The sequence below is a fragment of the Atractosteus spatula genome, chromosome 12, assembly GCF_055471065.1.
Source record: "Atractosteus spatula isolate fAtrSpa1 chromosome 12, fAtrSpa1.hap1, whole genome shotgun sequence".
Taxonomy (NCBI): Eukaryota; Metazoa; Chordata; class Actinopteri; order Semionotiformes; family Lepisosteidae; genus Atractosteus; species Atractosteus spatula.
The window spans coordinates 35,498,844-35,522,091 of record NC_142717.1 but is presented as its reverse complement, the minus strand read 5'-3'; the positions used below and the strand labels follow the sequence as shown (position 1 = coordinate 35,522,091).

The window sequence follows — 23,248 nt, the reverse complement described above, 5'->3', positions numbered from 1 at the left end:
TCTACATTGTGTCACTTTGTATTTTTAAATTAAGATAGATACATCATATTCCCTGTTGTTTAATGGAAGAACTACAGTATAAACATCAATCACATGTCCACAGTATAAACATTGCACCACATTTTTCAGCTCCAGAGGGGATGAAAAGAACATTTACCTTAACTGATTTTCTTTTTTAGGAAAGGAAAAGACATTTCTCCTTCTTTTAAGCATTTCTTTAGTAGCTGCTTGGCTCTGACCAGCATTAATGTATCTGGAACCAAGCTTCCTCCTGAAGCACTGAAGTAAGTTTTTTTTTTATATATCCTTTGCTACTCCTTTTCTTTTTTAAACTTGTCTTATTTGCTGGAAATACAGTATTTTATGTCAGATGTTTTCTAAAATTAGGTTTTTAAATTTACTGTGGATTCTTCTAGGGGTGTTTTTCTCAATGATGAGGTCAGGTTTGAAAGAAAATGTATGCTTTCGTTCTTTCTATTGTTGCATTATTAAAAATCAGCATTAAAAGAATTGCATTCTTAGCAAAAGGTAGGTGTGAGGTTAAAAAGTACCTTTCTTGAAAATAAATTCAAACAAACAAGGCAATTGATTTTTTTTTTTACCCAGAGCGCTTTTGCTTGGCCTGGCAAGCAATCCCAACCTAAAGGAAGTATCACTGGATCTTAGCTGCTGTGAGGTAAGAATAATTACATCATTGTCTAGACTATTCCATTTGCTAAATGCCCTTTCAGTTTTGAAAGTTTTGAAATGAAATTCTGCAGCCCAAAGGAGAATGTTTTCCTGCTGTTTTCCCTAATATCCAGTTCACAAGCCTAACGCCCAAAGGGAAAGACAATTTTTGCAAACAAAACCTGAACTACTTTCCAGGTCCAGGAACGTTCCTAATATACTGTTCATATTCCCTCTGTCTTTATGGGGTTTATAATGTCTAAAGCAGCACTAAATCAGGTGTCTTTCTGAAAAGACTTGTAGGCTCAGAGTCAAATGCTGTTATCTTAAAATTATGTAATGCTACATGTGGCACGAAAGGAAAATTGAGTTTACTTTGCTCAGAGTTTTACATAATCTTCGTATGTCTACCCTGTGATTTTGAGTTGGGGATTAAATGAAACTGTTGACAGATACTGCTTGAATACTATTGTCTGGACAAATTAATTAGAAATCTTGGTAAGCTGATATTCTATTAAAGGATACTAGCACAGTTGATACTGGATGATCCCCTGTTATTATTGGTTATTATTGTGTGCAATTCCTCATTCAGTGGTAGTGATTTAATAATATTTTTATTTTTATGTGTTAGGTACATACTTTTTTTGCTGCTTCATGCTTCTGATCTTTAATGTGTTTTTAATTCCTCATTTGTCTCTGATATGCACTGGTGCCATTTTCTTTCCTATTGCTTTCCTAAGCTTGGCCACTGTGTAAGTATTGGGCTGATTCTCACTCACTACATTTATAACTTTCTAACAATGAACCCATAGATACACACAAATCCGCAAACCTTTATATTTTACTGATGTTAGAATTATACTTAAATGCCTCACATTATTTCTTAGACATTTATAACCTTTCATATGATGGACCTAAATATAGGCATACAGTATCTTATGTATAGGAAACTCCAAGCAGATTTTATGGTAAACATTCTTTTAAGTCGTTCTAGTTTAATGACAAGAAATTGTCAGTGACTAAAAGGAAATATTATTTACTCTCAACACGACTAGTTCAAATTGGGAAATGTGTGCAACATATCTAAATCTAAAGACATTAGGAACTGTTGTTCGATCAGAACTGTTGCATTAGAGCTCTTTTCTTGGAATTATATTCAGTACTGCCAGGATTGCTTTCTTTTTGGGCAAGCAGCCTGGGTAACACTTTACATAATATTTTTGCTTAAATATCAATTCATTTTGTAATATAGAGTCATTTGCATATAAGCTATGGGTTTGCTTTGCTCATATTTGACATCTTAAATCACATGTTCTGTCCTGTTCATAACAAGGACTTTTTTTAAGCACAGTGAAACTAAAGTCACATTTGACAAATAATTTGTGTCTGTACTTACAGTATATAACTTTATACAAGCAGTATATGAGATATTTCATTGAACGTGATTTTAGTAGTCCTCATTTATAGCTGTTTACATTTCCTCAGCATTACCAGTAGTTCCTCATGACTTACTGTGATGAAAGGTGATGGTGAGGCATGTACTGGCAGTACTGTTCTAAACAACATAGAGACACTAATTAGCCCATCACTGAACACCTCCTGTGACTGACTGGAAGATTTTTTAAATTATTTCCTTTTCTTGTTATAATTAGTAATTGGCAACTTAAGCAAAAACATTTGTTTGAGTTGTGCATACAAAACACTGGACACCGCAAGTAAAAACATAAATTCAAATGCATATACAAAATATAATTTTAATGCTTTTTAAAAAGAAAGACAAATGGGGAAGATGTATTTTATACCCATGCTTATTCACAAACCTGTTTCAGCACTTTTATCAGCACATTTCAGAAGAATAAGTATCTTAGAATGTGATATGTTTCCTGTTTCAATTCTCTGCATCTAATAGCTGCTCTTAGAGTTCTGTCATCTTTCTTCAGTAGTGCCCATTCTGACTGTATTAGAATTTAATTTGCTGATGAATGTGTACAAATGTTTTGGCATCTTATTGTACCTTTCATATGGTTTGTATTTTGGGTAGCCCTTACATAGGTTGTTTTTCAGTGGTTCTGCAGTTGGAGAAAAAATAATAATATTCTAATAATGTTATTAACAAAATAATATTTTCCCCCTTAATTTACCAAAAAAGCAAATGATTTCTAAATCTTCTAAATAAATGGTATGAAAAGGCTAAACCCATTTATTGAATATCCTTTGATGTCAAAACATTTGAACTAAAATTAGTAACCATTATTTTTTTCATGTTGTATAATTTTATTATTTCATGTTCTCTTAATTCTAATTCTAAATTCATTAATAATATCTCCTTATTTTGTTTACTTCAGTTACGGTCAGGGGGATCACAAATTTTGGAGGGCTGTATTGCAGAAATTCCCAATATTTCAAGTCTGGATATTTCAGATAATGGTGAGAAATTCATTTTTCAAACACTAATTTAGGCCAGTGAAATGATGTAATTTTCATGCAGAAAATATGCATTGTTTGCCATCTACTACAGCAGCATTTATGTTCCTTGGCCTTCACATAAAACCTATTTTTGTTCATATAATAATATTTATTTTGTTAAGGTTTGGATTCTGACCTATCAACACTTCTGGTATGGCTGGGCAAAAACCGGTCAATAAGACATTTATCACTGGGGAAAAACTTCAACAACATCAAGTCAAAGTAAGTGTTTTCCCTCAAAAACAGGCAAGAAATTCAAAATGTATTTTTTTTTGTGCAATCACATTATCCTTTTCATCCAGATGTTACACAGTTTGACCATTCCCAGCAGGACAATATGTAAAAAGCATGTGGCATTTATCAGGTAGTCTGCACATTTGGTTTGAGTCACAGCTAATGTCTAGAAGATCACAAGAAGGCCACAATTGTTGTCTGTACTTTTAGGAGCCTATGGAGAGATATTTGGAATGGGCCTTTTTACACACACTGGCCACATCCAAATGAGCTACTTTTATAAATTGAAAAACTTGAGCAGAGTCAGTCTGTGCTCTGTATCACAAGACTCCAAACAGTACTTCTTAAAAACTGGCAGTTTGATGTGATCTGTGTTTGTTTTAATGTGTGTGATAATGTGGTCATATTTCTTGTGAATTAATAATGTTATGACATGCATAATCTTGTTAATGTATCAGTGTATAATATTGTACTTGGTGGGTGTTCAGCACCTACAGTACATTGCGGGATACGCTATTTCATTTATGTTATGGCAGCCGAGATGAGCTCAACTAAAGTTTCAATGTTTCCTTGTTTTTTTTTAAAAGAAATCTAGCACCTGTTCTAGACAATCTGGTACACATGATTCAAGATGAGGAATCGGTGAGTGTTTCACTCTACATCAAAACTTTTCTGAAGGTGTTTATTTTTTTTGCTGCTTGCTACACTTCAAACACACCAATTTCCTTGATATTACAAAAGATCATTAGAAGTGGATCTGGTTATGATCTTTCCTGAATGTGTACAGTAAATACTGTAGGGAAGGTGATGAAGGAACAATTAGGGAAATGTTCTAATACTTGCTAGACAGCCAGTCCAGCACATCTGTGATAGACAGTGGCTTGCAAAAGTATTCACCCATCCTGCACAGTTTCCACATGTAACCATCTGTGCCTGCAATCCTGGCACTTTCAAATAGGAATTAGACTGTATAGTTTGAATTTATGTGATTTACTCCAAACTGGTAAAGCTAAAATACTGGGTAGGAAATTGACCCTGAAGGGAAGGCAATGGGGGGAAAAAACAAAAGTTCTGGAGGTGGCTTTGATAATGAGGGCAGACAGGGTGTTCTAGAGTGAGAGAGGCTGTCTGTGTCTGAGATGTCCGCTAACTGAGTGGGTTTTAGATTAAGTATTGGTGAGTTAGAGCATGAGGATTAGAGTGCAGGGTGTAGTAAAGGGACCCTCACCCTGGAAATATGAGGTTTTGGGTGGCAAAAAAGTACTTGCCACTGCAGAGAGCGAAAGTTATCGAGAGCAGGGGAAGGCTCACAAAGAGAGTAGCATCCTAGGTTGTTGCTCTGTTGACCCACTGGTGAGGTAAAGGCGGATGAAGGATCTGACCAGACACGAACGAACAGGAGTCAGGGGTCATGATGATGTATCAGGGGTGATGCATCATAAGTTTAGGGCCATGCATATTAAGATTCTGTTATGACACACCCAAGGAGATGCCACAATCTTAAGGCAATCATTCTTAATGTTCATTAATTTGCCAATTGAAAGAGCAATGAAGAGACATTATTCTGGAAATTTCTCAGGTTATACACAGAATATAAGCAGTTTACATGTTGAAAAGAACAGTCTGTCAAGTTATTTTTTTCCTGTTTTTTATAACTTCATAATCAGTACTGGTTGAACTGGGAGCAAATCTAAGTCAGAAAGGAAAAAAATAGTTTAATTTTATATAGAATAATGAATCAAAACTACCCTGTAAATATTGATTGAAGAACTATAAGAAGAATTCAGAGCAGCTGGCATTCATTTGGAACTGCAAATGTGGAGAAAACCTGCAACTTTCATACAGGGTCCATTTATATACAGTACATAAATGATCAAATACTGAAGGAGCACTTTACACTTCATTCACTTTACATTTACATTTCATTTCATTTTGATAGTCTTTATTAATTAGTTTCCCATTATGAGACTTCAGTATAGTAGGATACAGAGTTTCATATCTCAGATGAAACGAGTCTTATCATTTATGTACTGTAGCTGCAAGCTGGAGTTCCTTTGAGCTTTAAACCCATTTAAGTTCAACCTTCTGCTCTTCCCCTTTGACAGTTTTTCACTTCACAAAACACGTTTTAGATTAAGCTTCCATTGTAAAAGAACTTGATAAATGGATGTTTACGGTATGGCAGTGATTAATAATAATTTACAAGAGGGATTTTACATTCTTAACTTATTCTTTTTAAAAGAACTGGTGAAGACCCCTGAGACAAACATATGGCCTTTAATATTGTATTCTTGAAATTGCTGGGCCGTAGCAGTTTTAAATTTGCCAAAGCTCGGCATGATGCACAGCTCTTTCTGCGTACTGACCTGACCTTTCAGCAAATTACATGCTGGGTCATGAGGACAAAGCAGCTGAAGGGATGGGAGGAAGCTGATAGCTGGATTTATTGAGGAGCACTGTAATGAATTAGGCAATTTTAGAGAAGAAGCTTGCATTGAAAATCATTTCACTGGAGAAAAATGACACTTCAGCCTCCCAGAGATGGCAAAAATATATTTTAAAAAATCTTAGAAAACCATCCTTGTTTTTGTTTTGTTTAACGTTCTGTTAAACTTTGCAATATCCTTGAAAAATCTCATTGACTTTAGGTTGTTTTGTTATTATTTTGTTCTGAGAAGGATTTGAATGCATTTTATTTAAATTCCAGGAAATTATTATAGTACACTATAAAGCTCTTTTAAGCCAAAGGCTGTTCTTTTATTTCTATTTTTACAGTATGCCATCACTAAGGTTTACTTTATTTATGACTTGAATATCCAATAATGGATTTAATTCTATAATTGTTCCTCCACAGAACACTGTGTTACTGGTTCAATATCTCTGTAAAAACGTCCCAACGGTAAATGAGAGAAATAAGAATGTTAGTTGCATGTTATGATATCCAACTCATCTTTCCCTTTTTCTTTCATTAAAATGGACTGAGATATTCCATTAGCTTTATAATTACATGTTTCCTGAGGCATGCCACAAAGATTAATTAAAATGAGCTAATATAAACAGCAGCAGCTATAAAATTAAATATTGATGTAATATGGTTTAGGTTTTTACTCTGCACCAGTTCCTTAAATAGAAGAGTATTGTGTTTTTTTACTCTGGATTCCTTTTCATAGTATAATGTTATACCGTACATTGTTGTATTGTGAGGAAAACAGTGGTATCTAATTGAAAGCTTCTTTGCTATTTGTTTTCTGATTAACATATAAGCAGAGTTTTAGCATGGGGTCTCGTAAAAAGAAACTGAAGATAGAAAAAAATCACCATGGAATGGCAACAATATTTTGTAGAGTCACATTCTCTTAAAATGATTCATCTATATGGGGTTCTGTGTTTAATCAAGACTGATAGTCATGTTAAAAAGGTGACGTCTGTAGTGAAGACTATGATTATTTCTCATCTGTTATAAGACACTGATTTTAATGCGTCTTATAACAGATGAGAAACCTGCCATGTTAGTCTAACATTTAAGTGATGGAAGTTAGTTTCTGAAGCAATGATCTGAGGCATATCATTATGGTAATATGTATTGTGCAAGAAAATTTTAGACTGACATATGTGTGTAAAGTAAAATAAATTTTGTACAAAGGAAAAAGTATAAGATGTGGTGGACCTAACATTTTTTTAGAAAACAATTATTAGAATGGTTTAATTATAGATATAGTATATACTATTTTTTATCAGGTTTCTGTCCTTGTGGGACTGACATTCCAGTTAAAAGTAATTAAAAAATTACTTGTGTATCTTAAAAGCAATGGCTATATATCAGATTTGTTCTGATTTGCTAATTTGATCAGTTCCTATTCTTACAGTATATTTAGGGTAGTCTGTGTAATCAGATGTACAGAGGGTTGATAAAATAAAGCAGACCCAAGGACTCTTACGACATGGCTGTCCCACCTCCGTGTTTAACAAGTATGGGTTGAACCCATATTCCTTTGGCATTCTCCAAACATAAATCCCTCCAGATGTGGGGAAAAAGAGTAAAAGACAACTCATCACACCACATTACTTTCTTCCACTGCTCAGAAGTCCAGGTTTTGTGCTCATTACAGCAGCTTACCCGTTGCTGCACATCAGCTACAGTATATATGTTTGTAAATATGAAAATAAGTCCCTGTCTTCTGACTTGGCACTTTTAACATTGATTCATTTCCAACAGCCTCTAACCTCCCTGTCCTTGGCCGATTCCAAACTTAAGACTGACTTGACAATAATCTTGAACGCCCTGGGCAGTAACACCTCTCTGACCCGAGTGGACATCAGTGGCAATGGGATGGGTGACATGGGTGCGAAGATGTTGGCCAAAGCTCTGCAGATCAACACAAAACTCAGGTAAGAAAAAAATGTTTTTCATTTATATATTTTGTTTTGAGTCTTTGGGATTTAAATATAATGTGTCGGTTTTGAATGTATTATTTATGAGATTGTATTATTTAAATGACTTGGAGAGAGGAAACTGCAATATCTAGTGCACCTGTCAGATGGTTTTAGAATTCTGGGAAGTAATACAGTTCTGAATCCTTCCTTTCCAATTATAAGATGATGCATACATTTTCAATTCAATATGTTATTAAAAATACATTGTGGTATATCTGTGGTTTATACATTTTGATTTAACATTCTTTTAGGAAGTGGTTCAGAATGTGTGAGATTGATTGTTTGACACTGAGTTAATCTGTGTCTTAGAGTCTGTCATATGAAACAGCTAAAAACATTTTCTTTTTTAGCTGTATTCCATTAAATGATTTTTTTGATTGCCTGCTGTTTTAAACAGGACAGTTATTTGGGACAAGAACAACATTAGCCCTCAAGGCTTACAGGACATTGCTGCAGCTCTAGAAAAGTAAGTCTGAGAATCATGTTTCATCTACGTTACCTTTCTATGCCTAAATGCTTTTTGATGTACAGTAAAGTGCTACATCTTCACCTCTTCCACCTTTCCTATCTTTTTGGTTTGATGTGTATTGCACTAATGTTATATTCATCACCAATCAGTCTTACTGTTACATTTGCTGTTAATGTTATACCTGCTATAACAGTAGTGCAATAGCTTTAGTTTCTCTTTTGTTCCTAATACCGCTTGCATTTAGATATAATCATTTAATTATTTGGTGCTTTGATGTTTTTGCCTTTCTATTTTTGACTCTACTCCCAGTATGTTTCCTTTGAATTTCTTTGGATTCACCCCCTTCTTTTCTAGTTTAATTGCTTTGAATTTTTGTTGTTAATCCTTGCCCCAGGTTGACTTGCACCTAACTTTAGATGTAATCCATCTCATCTATATAGATATCCTTTGCTATGGTTTCCAGGGGCTGAGAAATCGAAAGCCTTGTTTGTGTTTATGGATGTTTGTGTCATGTTTGTGTTTATGGATCTGAAGGAGTTCACCATTGCATGATATGGACAGGATACCTGAGAAAACTACTGATTGAATCCTACTCTTCAGTTTATTTCCAGTGTTAAATTTGCTTGATATGTAAAAAGTACTGCTTATCTCAGTGTCACTGTCTTGACGTGAGAAAAAAACATCAGGTCTTTACCCCTGTTTTGTCTTGTAGTCTTTGGACAACATTACCCTACACAGCCCCATATAGACAGATAACTGTTGACTCAGGATATCAGGAAGATTCAGGGCAATTGAGATCTGTCTTGCACTGTTCCTGAGAATATGTTCTCCAGGAACCACTATGTCTTCTTGCATTTTTGTGGGCACTAAATAGCTTTTGGTTTTTCTTACTCTTGTGAATCCCTGGATGATGTCGTTCAGTTAAAAAAAATACACTCATACCCCGGTGTAAGAACGTTTGGTATACGAATGTTCGCTAATCCGAACATGAAGAATTTCTACCTTGTAATTTGCTAAAAGAACGAAATTACACAAATCCGAACTTCAAAGTTCAAAAGTGACTGAATTTGGACGAGAACCTTCCGTGAACATGTGAATCAGGCAGCAGTGCTTTAATAATAGTTAATAATTGTTTGCAAATATAGCACTTCTCTGGACACTCCACTCAAAGCGCTTTACAGGTAATGGGGACTCCCCTCCACCACCACCAGTGTGCAGCCCTACCTGGATGATGTGACAGCAGCTTTGTTTACGATCACAGCGAAAGCTTGTGCTCTCATTTTTTAAGGTGTTTTTCTTGTGTTTGTTTTGTAGTTGCTGTTCTTTATAGGGTTTTAAGGAAGAGAAAAGGGTTCTTTAGCGTAATAGTCAACATCAGTATGCACATCGTTCTAACCGTTTGCTTAGATAGTGATCTATTACGAAGCAATGAAAAATGTAAATATGATATTATTAATTATTTTACAGCTATAGTTGGCTTATTTGGGTAGAACTGCATTGTACACTAAGCTTGCTTTAATGGTCTGTATGGTATTATATGTTTAGGGTGGTTTTTGACTGACCTTATCTTCGGTTCGGATCGGGGTGGAATTTTCCCCATAAGAAATAATGGAATTTTTATTTTCGATTTACGAACTCCGGCCTTCTGAACAGATTTTCAGGAGTGAATTGGGTTCGGATACCAGGGTGTACTGTATGTATGAGTGTACCGTACACACCTTACTCTTACCCGCAGTTACAAATTGAAAAACATATTATTGAAAATAATATAAGAAATGATTGAAACATATATAATGTTCAATGTGGTTGTATAATTCCATGTATCAAATTATTTAGACAGGAACCATTGGTTTGTGTAACCCATGTAACATTACAAGAAGGGTTTATAGATTTTTCCTCTTTACTGCAAGTTGATGACTGCTCTTATACTGTATTATTCATGAAAGAACAAAAATCACCAGATGTGCAAACAGACCTGCCTTAGACCCTAAAATGAGAGTTAAATAGAACTGAAACAGACTCTTGCAATCCATAGATTTTATTTGTTTGCTTTTTAAAAACAATCTTATAGATTATCGATATATCAGATGTTCGGGGCCCCAGTAGCTCAATTCCCCAGAGATGCTGCTAGCCTCAGGTTTATTCACTTTCTTTCCTTTACTGTTCAGGTTTTCATAGTATTTTTCAGCTGTAATCTGAGTGTAATGCTAAGAAGGAAATAGCAGAGCTGGTAGTCTGCAGAAAAGAAGTAGATGAAAGGTGATGCTGAAGAAAAAGGGTGAACTGCTGGACATGGAGAATCACCAGCAGCTTCAGTACAAAAAATAAGGCTTGCAGGCTCTTCCTTTTCCATTGGGAGAGCTCCACTCGCCAGATCTTCTTTCATGTCCTCATTCTGTTCATGCCAGGCAGCCGTGTGAAAAAGAGGGTGGGGTTTGACACAATTGTGTAGAGTTTCTCAGTGTGTAGAAGAGCATCTACTGGGATTTATGCACTATTGTGTTCAAAATAGACTTATTTTTTTATCTGTGTCATTCATTTTCTTTTAAATGGCCTTTACATGTCATAATTACTGCGTAGCTGGCACCTTGTTTTAAACCTCCAGCAGGCTGCAGCTCTAAGAAATGCATGCCATAGTGACTGGTAATTGCCTTCTCAAATGTACTGTACAATCCACAGGAGCTGTGGCAGGGAATACAAGTGGGATTGGAAGATCTTGTGTACGTGCACAGCATCTCATTTAGTCTAGCTGTTTCACATGTCTGTGTCTATCCCTGTTTATAAATATGTTCATGTCCACCCTGCTTATTGCTTGTCATTCTTCTTTTAAATTTTAAAGCATTGTTGAGGTTATTCATTTGTGACAGCTTTGGTTATCTGCAAATTCATCAAAAACTGAATTCACTGTGAATTGCGAGTTGCAGTTTGTTAATCACTCAGGGCTGTTTTATGTACAGTTAATAAAACAGTTCAATGTGGCACTCATTACTAATGTCCTTACTAATGCACAGGTAATGATGTAAGTCTAGTTGGCATGAAACTGTTTGTGGAGGGATTTTATTTTGTTCCTTCAGTGCTTCTTCTTTAACTGATCATATCTTGCCTTTTGTTTGAGGCTCAAACAAGAGTTTTGCTCTTTTTCAAGTTTCCCAGTAGCTATCATTAAGTATAGGAAGACTTGTTTAATTAGCTAAATTAGAAACCCCATCACCTTTCTTTTGCTGTAAGCAAATAAGTGAGAGTCTGACCAATAGAATTTGATGACCTCATGTGGCTGGGGTTATAAAATCCAGAGGGATACTGTATATGCAAGCAATCCGACATTGACATAAGTTGTCTAGTTATGTCACACTATTTGAAAGGAAAAGATTGTACCCTTGTGTAAACATAATACTGACAATGTTTGAGTGATGCTTATGCATTACAGCACCTATCACAGATTTGTGTAAGAATGCTGCTTCCTGTATGGCTTTGATTAATAATACTTTAAATATAGTTTACCTGTAACTTAAATCTGTGTTATGATCATCAGTGCTCTCTAATGTTAAATTATCAGGTTAATTCACTGCAACATTTGTCCACCTGTCAACTGGCTTATGTGGATCTCACTGGGTAACTAGTTTCACAGGAGTGAACTTTTACTTCATGGGTAAATTCCTCACATAGACATTGTATTAAGAGGATAAAACAGATATAAAAATACATTAAAGAATAAAACGCATGTAAAGCCCAGTGGAAGGAAGATTACACTGAGTAATTTACAGATACAAGGTTGACTAATTTGCAATTCCCTGCTGTTCTGAGGAGTATTCATACAATGTCATAAGCCTATTTTTCATGTCTGCCATACACGCAGTGTAATCACTTTTGTAGAGGCACTGTTCCAGAAGGCTTTATGTTGCTCCAATGAATATTAATATGGTTTTTGCATTTGCACAAGATGAGTAACCTACCTAATGATGTCAAGTCACAGTCAATTAGTGTGTGGGAACAGCTTGATTCAGGCATGGCCTTTAGGACTGCCAGCTCTGAAACAACTGTTCATGTGCTGCTTGTCAATTTTTGGAAACTGTTTTTTAAAATATCATCCAAGAAGTTGTTTTTAAAGCTTAACAACAAAAATAAAAATCTCACCCTGTCATTCAACTGTGAGGTATTGGTTTCATTTTTTCTGTTTTCGATTTTAGCAGCTTAGTGCAGAATCAGAGTAGTTGTTGTTCCCATGGCAATTAGATTCATCTGTTTGATTTTTGTAACATACAAATGCACAGTTTTTAGGTATACAGTACTCTCTAATATCCAACATGGGTAACTTTGCAGACATTGGTCCCTCTAGTCCTTATTGTGTCAACTTGCTGTTGCAAATTCACCAGTGAAGAGTGGGGCATACAGCATGTCCACAATTAGTCTCCTAGTCTGAGGTTTGTCCAGTTGTAGTTTAAAGAACATCTTCTGTTCTTCTCCTCAAGAAACTTCACTATCCGTTTCATGCCTATTCCCATCATCGATGCCTCTCAAGCTCTGAAGGCCAGTCCAGAGAAGACAGAGGATGCACTGCTAAAGGTGTGTGCCTTGTACAAGAAGTATTTTACCAGAACCTATAATGTGTGGAAGTTCATTTTTGACTATTTTTGCACATTATAACAGGAAGATGCTATTGGTTGACTTTAAGAAGAGTTTTGTGAAGAAAGCCACACAGTATACAATGTCAGTACTATTTAACAGCAAGATTTTTCTTAATGAACTTTATTTAAAATTCAGGGCAGCTACCCAAACATTCTGTTGCTACTTAAAATGTCATCGAATGTTTTAATCCACTGAAGCAAGTTAAGGCAGGCCAGCTCTTTCTGTTTCCTTATTTGTTTTGCATTGTTTATTCATTTGATCTGTGAACTGACAACTTCAATAATCAAATGTAAAAACATGGGCTGAGATAGTATTTCCTTCTTGGACTGCTGCAGTAGAAGCTGTTTGGCGTAGCAGATGCCATTATACACATTACAGCTATTCTATGCAATTTTAGTTTCTGACGTCTATCTAGCTCATTTCATCACCCCGGCAGGAAACGGCCTTGTTAATGAAGTGGAATTCAAGTGATGCTTTGAGATGCCTTGATTTTTCAGATTGAGAACTACCTTCTTCGGAATCATGAGACTCGTAAATACCTGCAGGAGCAGGCATACAGGCTGCAACAGGGTATTGTCACCACCACCACACAGCAGGTCGGTATTAAAAATAGTAACTGAGGACCATCAGTGGACAAGAAATGAGATGGGGGAATCAGTGGGCATAATTCTTTCAATGGTCTTGAGAAGCGCTAATTGTACAGGTACACCAGTGAATAAATAGATGTACAGCACTCCATGATTTGTGGCTTGATGATGGTTTTTTTTTATTTTTAACTTTGTCATGCATCAATTTTAACAGTTCAGTACCAGAGTGGAAACTAAAATATCAGTAGGTCACTTGTGGTAAATTGGTAGTTGATATCAGTGGACCACAGTAAGAGATTAGAGGTACAGTAGCTGCAAATATCTGCCAGGATAATTAGCTTGCAAATCGGTATGAGGTCTCTAGAATGAGGTATCTAGGTCTCTGAATTCTGCTAAGTTAGGGATATGTTACTACTGTATTATCAGATAACACCCTTCCTCAGCCTGGTAGACTGAAATAAATTTTGTTGCATTAATGTCTAACATAAGTCCTCTTTACTTCTGTGCAACACACGGATTGTTGTGTAAAGCACCCAGAGTCATTTTTGAAGACATGAATACAGTTCTTAGTATTTAGGTTTGAGTGATGTCATGCTAAAAGCTGCATATAATTTGATTGTATGAAAATTTCTCAAAGCCATTCATTGAAAACCTGAGAATATTAAACATTTGATTTGGCATGTACTGTATGTCTGTAATAGAAAAATCAAATGCTTATATAGGTGTTCTATCTGTATTATATTAAATGTTTAATCATATATTTCTGGTTGTATCTTTTTAATAACATAATTTCCTACTACTTTCAGTGTAGTAAATAATGCATGAGAGCAAAATCTGTCTTTTTTTCTAAATTGTCTAAATTTCTAAGTTTGGAAGTACCTACTGTATGTGTATTGTGGTGAGTACTTTATATGCAGTACATTGTAATGCTCACTGTGTTCTTTATTTTTTTTTTACAAAATAAGTATCATTGTTTTGATATTCTCCAAATTGTTTCATTTTGGTAAAGGAACTGAAGAAACAGGATTGACTGATAATTTACTTTTAAAACTCTTTGTAGTGGGTAAATGTTTGAGAGCCTTGAAGGCTGTACTTATAATCCCTTTAATTTCACTAATAGCTAAGAATTATAAGAGTCTTATATTTAGAACTGTAGTGTGGTATTTGGTATGCCTTTTTGTGAAAGAATGGTGGTCTCTTTAACTCTTAGTGTATGAGATCAGTAAAATGAAAATCATGTTATCATTCTTTAAAGGTGGTATTAAAATGCAACAGTTTTAGTATAAAACTATTTTAGTAACTGCAGTAAAAAATCCAATAGATTTGGCCTAACCATTTCTCTTTGTTCCTGTCTTTATTTAGATGATAGACAGAATATGTGTTAAAGTTCAAGACCATCTCAACTCTCTGCGAAACTCTGAGAATAATGCCATTTCAGAAGACATTAAAATGGCAGAAAACTTGATAAGGGATGCCAGAAATTCAAAAACGGTGAGGGGACAGTTTGGACTGTTCTTAAGGTTTGCTAGTCTTCTAACTTCTGGCTTGCTACAGTGTGCACCAATGTCAGTCTGTTATGAGTACCTAAAATTAAATAATCATGTACAAATGTACTGTACTAAGTATAAAAAGAAGAGTGTGTCAAACACATTTAGGTGTTGAGTTGATGTTTGTGGACAAACATTTGCATGTGTTTCTCTATTCCCAATGCATAAAGGTTTAATAAATTATAATTTTATTACCTTTTAGGAACTGTTGAATTTGAAATGGCGAAGGGACATGTCATAATTAAAAACGGGCATTATTTAATCTACAGTACTTTAGACATTATTTTAATAGTAGAGGGCTTTGTATCTTATACAAATACAGCACTATTTTATTAAGTAGTAATGTCGGTAAGTTGCAAAGTGTCCCAATTTAACATCTTATGAAAGTCTTGGCTTGTCTCTCCTGAGCTGCTGCAAGCTGAAATTTGAAGTGGGAAATGAGAGACCTACTGTATGTGATTCTAACACTTGTCATGTTGTGAAAGCTCTTGCCAAATTTGTACCACCTGGGAGCCACTTCTGAGAGCGGGTCTGGTGGCTCATCAGCTGGACCTATTGAAGAAAAGCTGGAATCTATGGCTGGGGAGATCACATGTGTTATGGATGAACAGCTGAAGGTAAAAATTAATAAATGAAGGAGCTTACTGTAGTTGGATTAAATAAACACAAAAAGGACCCGTTTTGTCTTATTGAGTTGTTAGAAGCTTAGAGATTTTGTCTGGTAGAGATCTTGAAGGAACCGACGGAAATACACTTCAACTCCAGGGCTGACTTAACTCAAGCCGTTTTTATTGGGTAATAAGTATTAGGTATCGGAAGATACTAATCAGGGCGTAAAGCTGTGTTACTTGACTGCATGTAATAAAAGGTGTTTTGTAAAAAGTGAATAATAGATGATGGTTTTATAAGTTAGTCATTGCATAAATTCCTGTATTGAATTTTCTGTATTTTTGCCTGTGCTTGGATGTTCTTTTTAAAAAGTGATTGTTCGGATCAGATGATTTTTTTCACTAACCACATTGATTACATGTATTAACATCATTTACATTAGTTTACAGACTAGTATATAAATTATATGGTTGCAGTATACTGTATACTGTACACTTTTGTATATTCATTTCTGAATTGACTAGACTGTACAGTGTATTGTCACCTTTTGTATGCACCTTCAGTAGAGCCAGAAGGATTAAATCTGAGTATGTGATTCCGAAGAGAGAATAACTCATCTGATTTCTCATAAGATGCCACAGCAGTCTGGGACAATATCTCTATCAGCACTCAAGCATCCTTGTCATAAGTGTATCATTTACAGCACAGTGCCTGTGCTGTGCTGTATAAAAAGAGATAATGACTCAGTGTGTCAGCTTCGATTACACACCTTTTGTCATTCTGCCTGCCCCTCTGTTCTCCTTGGGTGTGTGCATCACAACCTTGTTTGTCTGTGCCACACTTATCTATCGATTTCCTCTGTGAATGCACGGGAATGGGCATTCTCTTCAAAGAAGAAAAGCTAATCTTATATGGCTTATTTTTTAGGATTTTTTGCAAAGGGAAAGAGTGGATGTGAAAGTGAAGGGTTTTCAGAGATAAGTGAGGGTATCAAGCCCATGTGTTCTGTGCATAGGTGGATTAAATATCCAATGTACATTTTTTAACATGTTGTTCTTACACATTTATGGTGGGGGAGGGGACATTTTCTGTGTGGGAGCAATGGTTTCCCAGGGCTCTCTGCTTCAGACATAGCAATGTAATTTGAACAGTCTCAGTGGGAAGTGCTTCTGAGTGCTGCAGCAAAAGTCCGATGAAAGCTTTTTTTACCAACAATGTTTTTAGAACCAGGTGGTATACAGTAACAGAACTCAGTCAATCCTCAGATTTAAAGATAGAAAAAGACATTTCTATTCACATAATTTCTGTATTCTAACCCTTAAGTGCTCCACAAACATTTCAGGCTTCCACCATTCTGATTTATGCTGTAATTGGTTTGGGGTAGTTTTTCTCTGTATCACTTGAAATTCATTAGGTATTTTAGCATTCAGATACATTCAGTTCCAAAGCATCTGTCAGCTGTGTGCCAACCAAAGATTGAATTGGTATTTTGGGAAGCTATCTTGACAAAAACAAAATGACTGTGATATTGAGAGAGTGAGGTTGCCACAGTTATCACTGAGACAAATCCTTTCAAAATACTTTTGGGCTAGCATAACTATTATTCTGCTCTCAGGCTGATCAGATGATAGTGTATCCAATTAAACTGTCTTAGTTACTTAAAATCAAATAGACTGTATTGTGATACAGTAGAGTGAAATACACTGTACAAGTGCTTCATTATTTTTAATACTTTTTCACTCTTCACAGAATCTGCTAGAGTCCATGGTGGATGTGGCAGGGACCCTCTGTCCCCATGTGATGAAAAAGGCCAATATCCGTCAGGACCTTATCAAAGCCAGTACTGGAAAAATGTCTGTCCCCCGAAACTTTGTGAAGAACGTCCTGTTGGAGCAATCTGGAGTTGACATCATCAACAAAATCAGGTGCACCACCCGAACTCTTTACATATCCACTGAAAATTTGGGTCATTTTTATTCTGATGATAACTGACATCTTGAAGTATTTTAGAGCCCCGAATGCTTTAATCCCTATCTTTGCCCAGGCTGATGATTATTAAAATCCTACAGTATATATTCATCTACAGAGGATTTTAACAAAAGTGTTTACAGTTGCTGTTTTAGGTAAATGTTTTCAGGTAAATGACTAGTTATCAACTGGTCTGTAAAACACACTGGTCTTCATGGAGTCCTCGCTTGCGAAGTTTAACCAGTTAGTCTAACTTCAGTCTGGCTCATGGTTAACCCAGCAAGGATTCACACATTGATTGTATGGTATATGGAATCTTTGTATTTTGCCTCTGTAATTGTAATCCTTAGCTTTTAGGATTAAGTGCAGTTTAAACTAATATGTTTGAGCTTTCCACCTGTTAAGATTATGAGGGAGTCGTATAGTAGGGTCTACAACATCTGCAAATTTAACATTCATGAATCCTACATCTGCACTCCATCTATATTTCCAACAAAGAATAATATTTCTGTTGAGGAAGTAAACGTGGCAATTGCATTTCCAATAATGAAAAAAAATATTAACTGTATATGCATCATTATTTTAAAAAGTAGTTCAGGTGGGTATCTGCGTCAGCATGCGTAGGCTGCAAAGGAACAAGTAATAGGTTTATTCCATGCTGAAAAAAAAAGGCTGAAGGCTCCACGGCCGAAACGTTGTGTTCTCTTTCTTCTTTTTTTCAGCATGGAATAAACCTATTACTTGTTCCATTATTTTAAAAAAGCATATTAAAAATACATTACTTAGATAAACAGTGATGAACAAATTGGGGCTCAAAATTGAGCAATAATGCAAGTGACTGGCTAAAATTGTGTCAGTTATCATTTCAAATTGATCCCATGTTCAAAGCAAACCCTGATTGGTTTAACTCTGGGACGTGGTATTTTTGTTTGTATCACACCTGTTCTTTGGTTCCTCATTACTTCATGGTGGTTATTTGCCTGTGGAGTTTCAGACTCCACAGGTATTGCCTTGGAGTGCCTTCAATTCCAAACCTGTAACACACTCTCATTCTTGTTGTAATTGTACATACAGTGAAGTGAAGCTGAGCCTTGCCTCCTTTCTTTCTGACCGAATTGTCGATGAGATCTTAGAAGCACTTTCCAGCTCTCAGCACGTTTTGGTGAGTGATATTTGCTCGTGTTTTAAAAAAAAACATGTTTTAAAACCTTGGTAGTAGTAATAGTACTGAATTAGTTGTTCTATTGAAACTGGAAAAGAAATGTAGTTTGAACAGCACAAATTAAGCATTGAAACCCATTACAAAACCTACACGATGTATTAGAAACTGTTTAGGTTAAAGTTGTTAGTATGAGCAAGAGTGTGATTGTTAAAGTGAGATTATTACAGAAAAAAAAAATTCTGCTGAGACACTCTCAATGCCCACCAAAATTAAAATGTGTTCTTTAGATAATATGAAAACTGAATTTGAGTAATTTAAGCCACAGACCAAACCTGCCTTTTCACAGGCTGTGCAGTAGAACAGTAAATGTGGGCACCCTCTTGCATGGCATCTTCATCTAGTGGATCTACTTCACCCAACCAGCATCAGTCTCCATAGTAAAGGCGTAGCTTGGTTAACATATAGTTAACATGTTTATGTAGAGGTGCATGATAGGTTATGCTTTATTGAGTATCCTACAGGAAAGCATTAGATGGGTGTTGTGTGTAGACCTGTTATCACAGTAAGGCATAGTAGTATTATCTTCATTAAACATGCTTACTACCAATAATTACCAAGAGTATTTCTAGAAATAGTTAACAATTATAACAAAAATATTACTACCGAAATTATACCAGCTGTAGAACCCAACCCTTTTCTCCCCACAAAATATTGCTATTCAAGGAGACTTCAAAGTAAGAAACCTTCATGAAGACAGAGGTTTCACTATATTCCACAAGCCTGCATGCATACTGTATTTGGGTAGTGATCAGATATACCTGTCCTTTGTCCACTGTGAATGCCAATAAACAATATTTTAGGGTAAACAGCAGATTGCAGTTTTCCATATGTGTAGATATTGGACATTTTTTAAAAATCCTATATTGAAGAAGTTGTCAGACTATGATAGGGATGTACAAATCTCCCCAATGTGTGGTACCGCACAAATGTCAACACCTCCCCCATTTGAATCCATTAAATGTTGCCGTTGTCCCTGCAAGACAGAAAGTCAATTTCTGCTCTCATGTTAATTTTATCATGGACACCTACAGTATGCCTCTACATTTAGCACAGTTAAAATGCTTGTGTCTTTTTTCTGTCTCACCAGGCACAGCATTTGAAAGGTGGGGGTAAACCCTTGGTTCATCAGGAGTCCCTGGAAATCGAGGTGATAGAGGAGAAGGCCCCCAAACGATGTTTGACAGCAGAGGATGTGACAGAGGGAGAAAGAATCGAGGATCTGGACACGTGCATGGTAGGACTCTGTCTTCCCGGCTTGAAATAACGACAATCTGCTGTTCTACTACATTGTCTTTATTCTTGGGTAGAAAGCTGTGCGCCAAGTTTCTGAATCGCCGTTCAAATATATTTAAAAAATAAAAATGTGGTTTAAGCAAACAGAATATAGGAAGGGAAGAAGACGTGTCTAGGAAGACTCTTTGTTTTGTAACTGCTCTTTTCCATTCTGCACCTTAAACTTTGTGTTATGCAGTATGTTTGAAATCAAATAATACCAGTGGAGGTATTTGTTTTTTGTTCCCCAAATTTAAATGTCTGATTCCCACTGGTTATTGTCACTTTCACTGTGGTTAGAAAGAATAAGACTAGAACTTCACGTTTGTGTACTGAACTTATAGCCATAGTATTGAGACCTTCTTATGTATATGTTATGTACATATCTTAGTTTTGCCAGACATCTACTATAAAGGATTATATTCCAGTGTAGCGTAGTCTGACCAGAGCTTAGTTTTGCAATAGTTTGCAATAATGGTGCAATATTATGGCTTAACATGTTTGTTTTAACAGGTTAACATGTATACAGATTTATGGGCAGTGCTACTCAAACATTGTTTGTTGCAGTTGTTAGATCATCAGCAGGTTTCAGATTTAAACTTGCCAATTTAGACAGCAAGAAGAGTAAGGTAATGAGAATCAAAACAGAAACCATTTTAATTTATGACACATTTTAATGGTGTATTTCCAGTATTTGATCATATTGAAAAGATTTACCAAACTGAAACATCTGGAACTGCAAAACCAGCTGTTTTTATGTGAAGCGGGATGATAATCAAATATGCTTTCAGTCATAATACCAGTGTTTTTTAACAATATAATATAAAAATATATTTAAAAAAAAAGAATTGTAGATAGGAACTTTTTATCTGCCTGCAGGTTTTAAAGAACCGATTAAACATTAAGATATAAAGGATTTCCAGTCATGTGAAAGTGAAGTCCATGATTATTATTTTGTTATTATTTTAAGAATTGGCCTTTTAATTAGTTTCACATGTTTTGGGTCTGCTTTTCAACCTTTTAAAAGTGAATAAAGGTATCAAGTATTCTGGGTTTTATTATGTACTAAAGCGCTATGAGTGTATATTTAATTATGATAGGAAAAAAGTGGACCAATGTATTGAAAAAATTAAACAGACCTAAATTGATCTGTAAAGCTATAAACTTGAAGAAAAATGAAGAGTCTCTGAATAGCAATGTTTTTGAAGGCTTTTTTATATCCTAACAGATTATAACAACATTAATAACATGATATTCTTGATAATATTCAATTAGACCCTGGTAACTTTCACACAATTGCAAACCTAAAGGATTTTTTCCAAGCTGCAGCTAGCTGTCATTGTCACTGGCCAAATTAAGCAGGTTTTTAGCACATTAGAAGTTTAATCTTTTTAACCTTTTTGACAGGAAATAAATGCCACCTTAAAAGCAATTACTGTTTAAAGAAGAACAATGCAGAGGTTTTTGCTAATCTCTGCACATGCCATTTATTTGATAGTCAGATGTAAATCCTTAAGCCTCAATTTAGGTTAAGTAGTATGAAGTCAAGTCAAACAGCAGTTCTTCCTGTGCCCCTATAATTAGTGCTTAGGGAAGAGTTTTTTTGTGACTTGTATGTAGAGGATGCTTTTTCTTTCTATTTTATTTCAGTTTTGATTTAGAAGTTTATTTTTCCTGAAAGGCTTCAGGTGCTTTCTCTGTTATACTCACAAGTAGTATTTGCTTAATAATTTTATAATTAGGCAATGTATTTTATAATAGTACATTTTAGATTCCACCCCCCCCACCCTCACCTTCTGCTTTTATATGCCAATTTTGTGTTAGTGATATCAAATCCCCACAGTAGATCAGTAGATTCTACAGGAAATAAAAAAGGTTAAAAGCCTTTGTCAGTAAATTTGTTTTTTTAACAGGACAATTAAGAGATGGTGGTGGAATATCACAACAATATGCTTCCCCACTCCTAGGATTTTTTTACTTTTCAGTGGTTATGAGGTAACATTAAATGGCAAAGAGAAAAAAAACAGGTGAAAAGATGGTTTAAATAAATCTCTTTCTGAATATACAGTTGAGCAGTTACATTGAAAATGTCACCTTGAAAAAAGCTGATTTAGTCAGTAGGCAAAGTAATTCAAACCATTTATGAAGATGTTGCATTTCTGTTGATAACGCAGATTGCAGGATTTTATAGAATATGCGATTACCATGGGTCTGAAGTCACAAAAGGTAAATGAAATCAATAGGAGCTCTGTTCTTTATATTGTTATTTTTGTCCTCGACATTTGTTTAATTTGGAATCCCTTACAACATTGCACACCTGTAGTAACTTAAGAGAACTGACCACGCTGACATGCCCACCCCAGAATATGTTACACTAGTATATTCTTTTACCTAATAACCCAGAAAAGAAAGATAGCCATCTAAGCCATCAGAGAGAAAACAAGTTCCTTGGTACCAACAACCTTTCCAGCAGATTCCTCGCTGGTCAGCAAGTGTTGACTGTGGTGTGAAAAGCTAAGCTTTGAAGCTTGAACTGAAAGCCTTCCATAGCAATTATTTTACTCTGTGATGATATACTAAATGAAGATCAAAGCTTCTGAAATGAACGGTGTATGTCACAGTATCTCTGTTAAACTGTTATAAAATGTAAGGAAAATAATGCCACATATTAAAGGTATTGGAGTTAATTATTTCTAAAATAGAACTGTGGTGAATCAATGATTTTTTTTTTAAATTGACCTAGTATCCACTTCTTTAGCAAACACCACAGAGTCTTTCTTGAGATTAATTGAGCAGTTAACTCAAGGAAAGGACTAAATGCTATCGTGATCTTTTAGAGTCAAATTATATATGCACCTTCTTTGTGGCTCAGACAGTTGCAATGAGGCAATGTCTGTTTCTCACTTCACTCTTCCGGAATATTTGATTTTAAATAATCCAATTTTAGCAAAAAATAAAACTTTTAAAAATTATTAAATAAATATTTGTGGTTGATCCATACATTTATATATACGCCTGCAATTATTTATTTTTTTTACCTTCTAAGCAAAATCCTTATATAATTTACAGTGTGGTAACTCTACTTATGTTACCTTCAGTTTTGCTGCTAGTCTGTTAAATTATGTGTTTGAATACCTTGATGACC

The 23,248-nt window shown here is 35.3% G+C and overlaps 1 protein-coding gene across 3 annotated transcripts in view; it reads left to right on the top strand.

Moving 5' to 3' along the window:
* Positions 1-23,248, top strand: part of carmil1 (capping protein regulator and myosin 1 linker 1) — a 112,232-nt gene that overhangs the window by 61,642 nt on the left and 27,342 nt on the right. For all 3 annotated transcript variants that reach the window (XM_088929500.1, XM_088929502.1, XM_088929499.1), the window contains exons 16-29: positions 180-284; positions 607-676; positions 3,015-3,096; positions 3,258-3,357; positions 3,957-4,011; positions 7,586-7,758; positions 8,201-8,269; positions 12,742-12,835; positions 13,396-13,494; positions 14,848-14,976; positions 15,518-15,649; positions 17,391-17,566; positions 18,684-18,771; positions 19,919-20,065. In XM_088929500.1, coding sequence (XP_088785626.1) covers positions 180-284; positions 607-676; positions 3,015-3,096; positions 3,258-3,357; positions 3,957-4,011; positions 7,586-7,758; positions 8,201-8,269; positions 12,742-12,835; positions 13,396-13,494; positions 14,848-14,976; positions 15,518-15,649; positions 17,391-17,566; positions 18,684-18,771; positions 19,919-20,065 — 1,519 coding nt within the window. The remainder of the gene's footprint in view (positions 1-179; positions 285-606; positions 677-3,014; positions 3,097-3,257; positions 3,358-3,956; positions 4,012-7,585; positions 7,759-8,200; positions 8,270-12,741; positions 12,836-13,395; positions 13,495-14,847; positions 14,977-15,517; positions 15,650-17,390; positions 17,567-18,683; positions 18,772-19,918; positions 20,066-23,248) is intronic.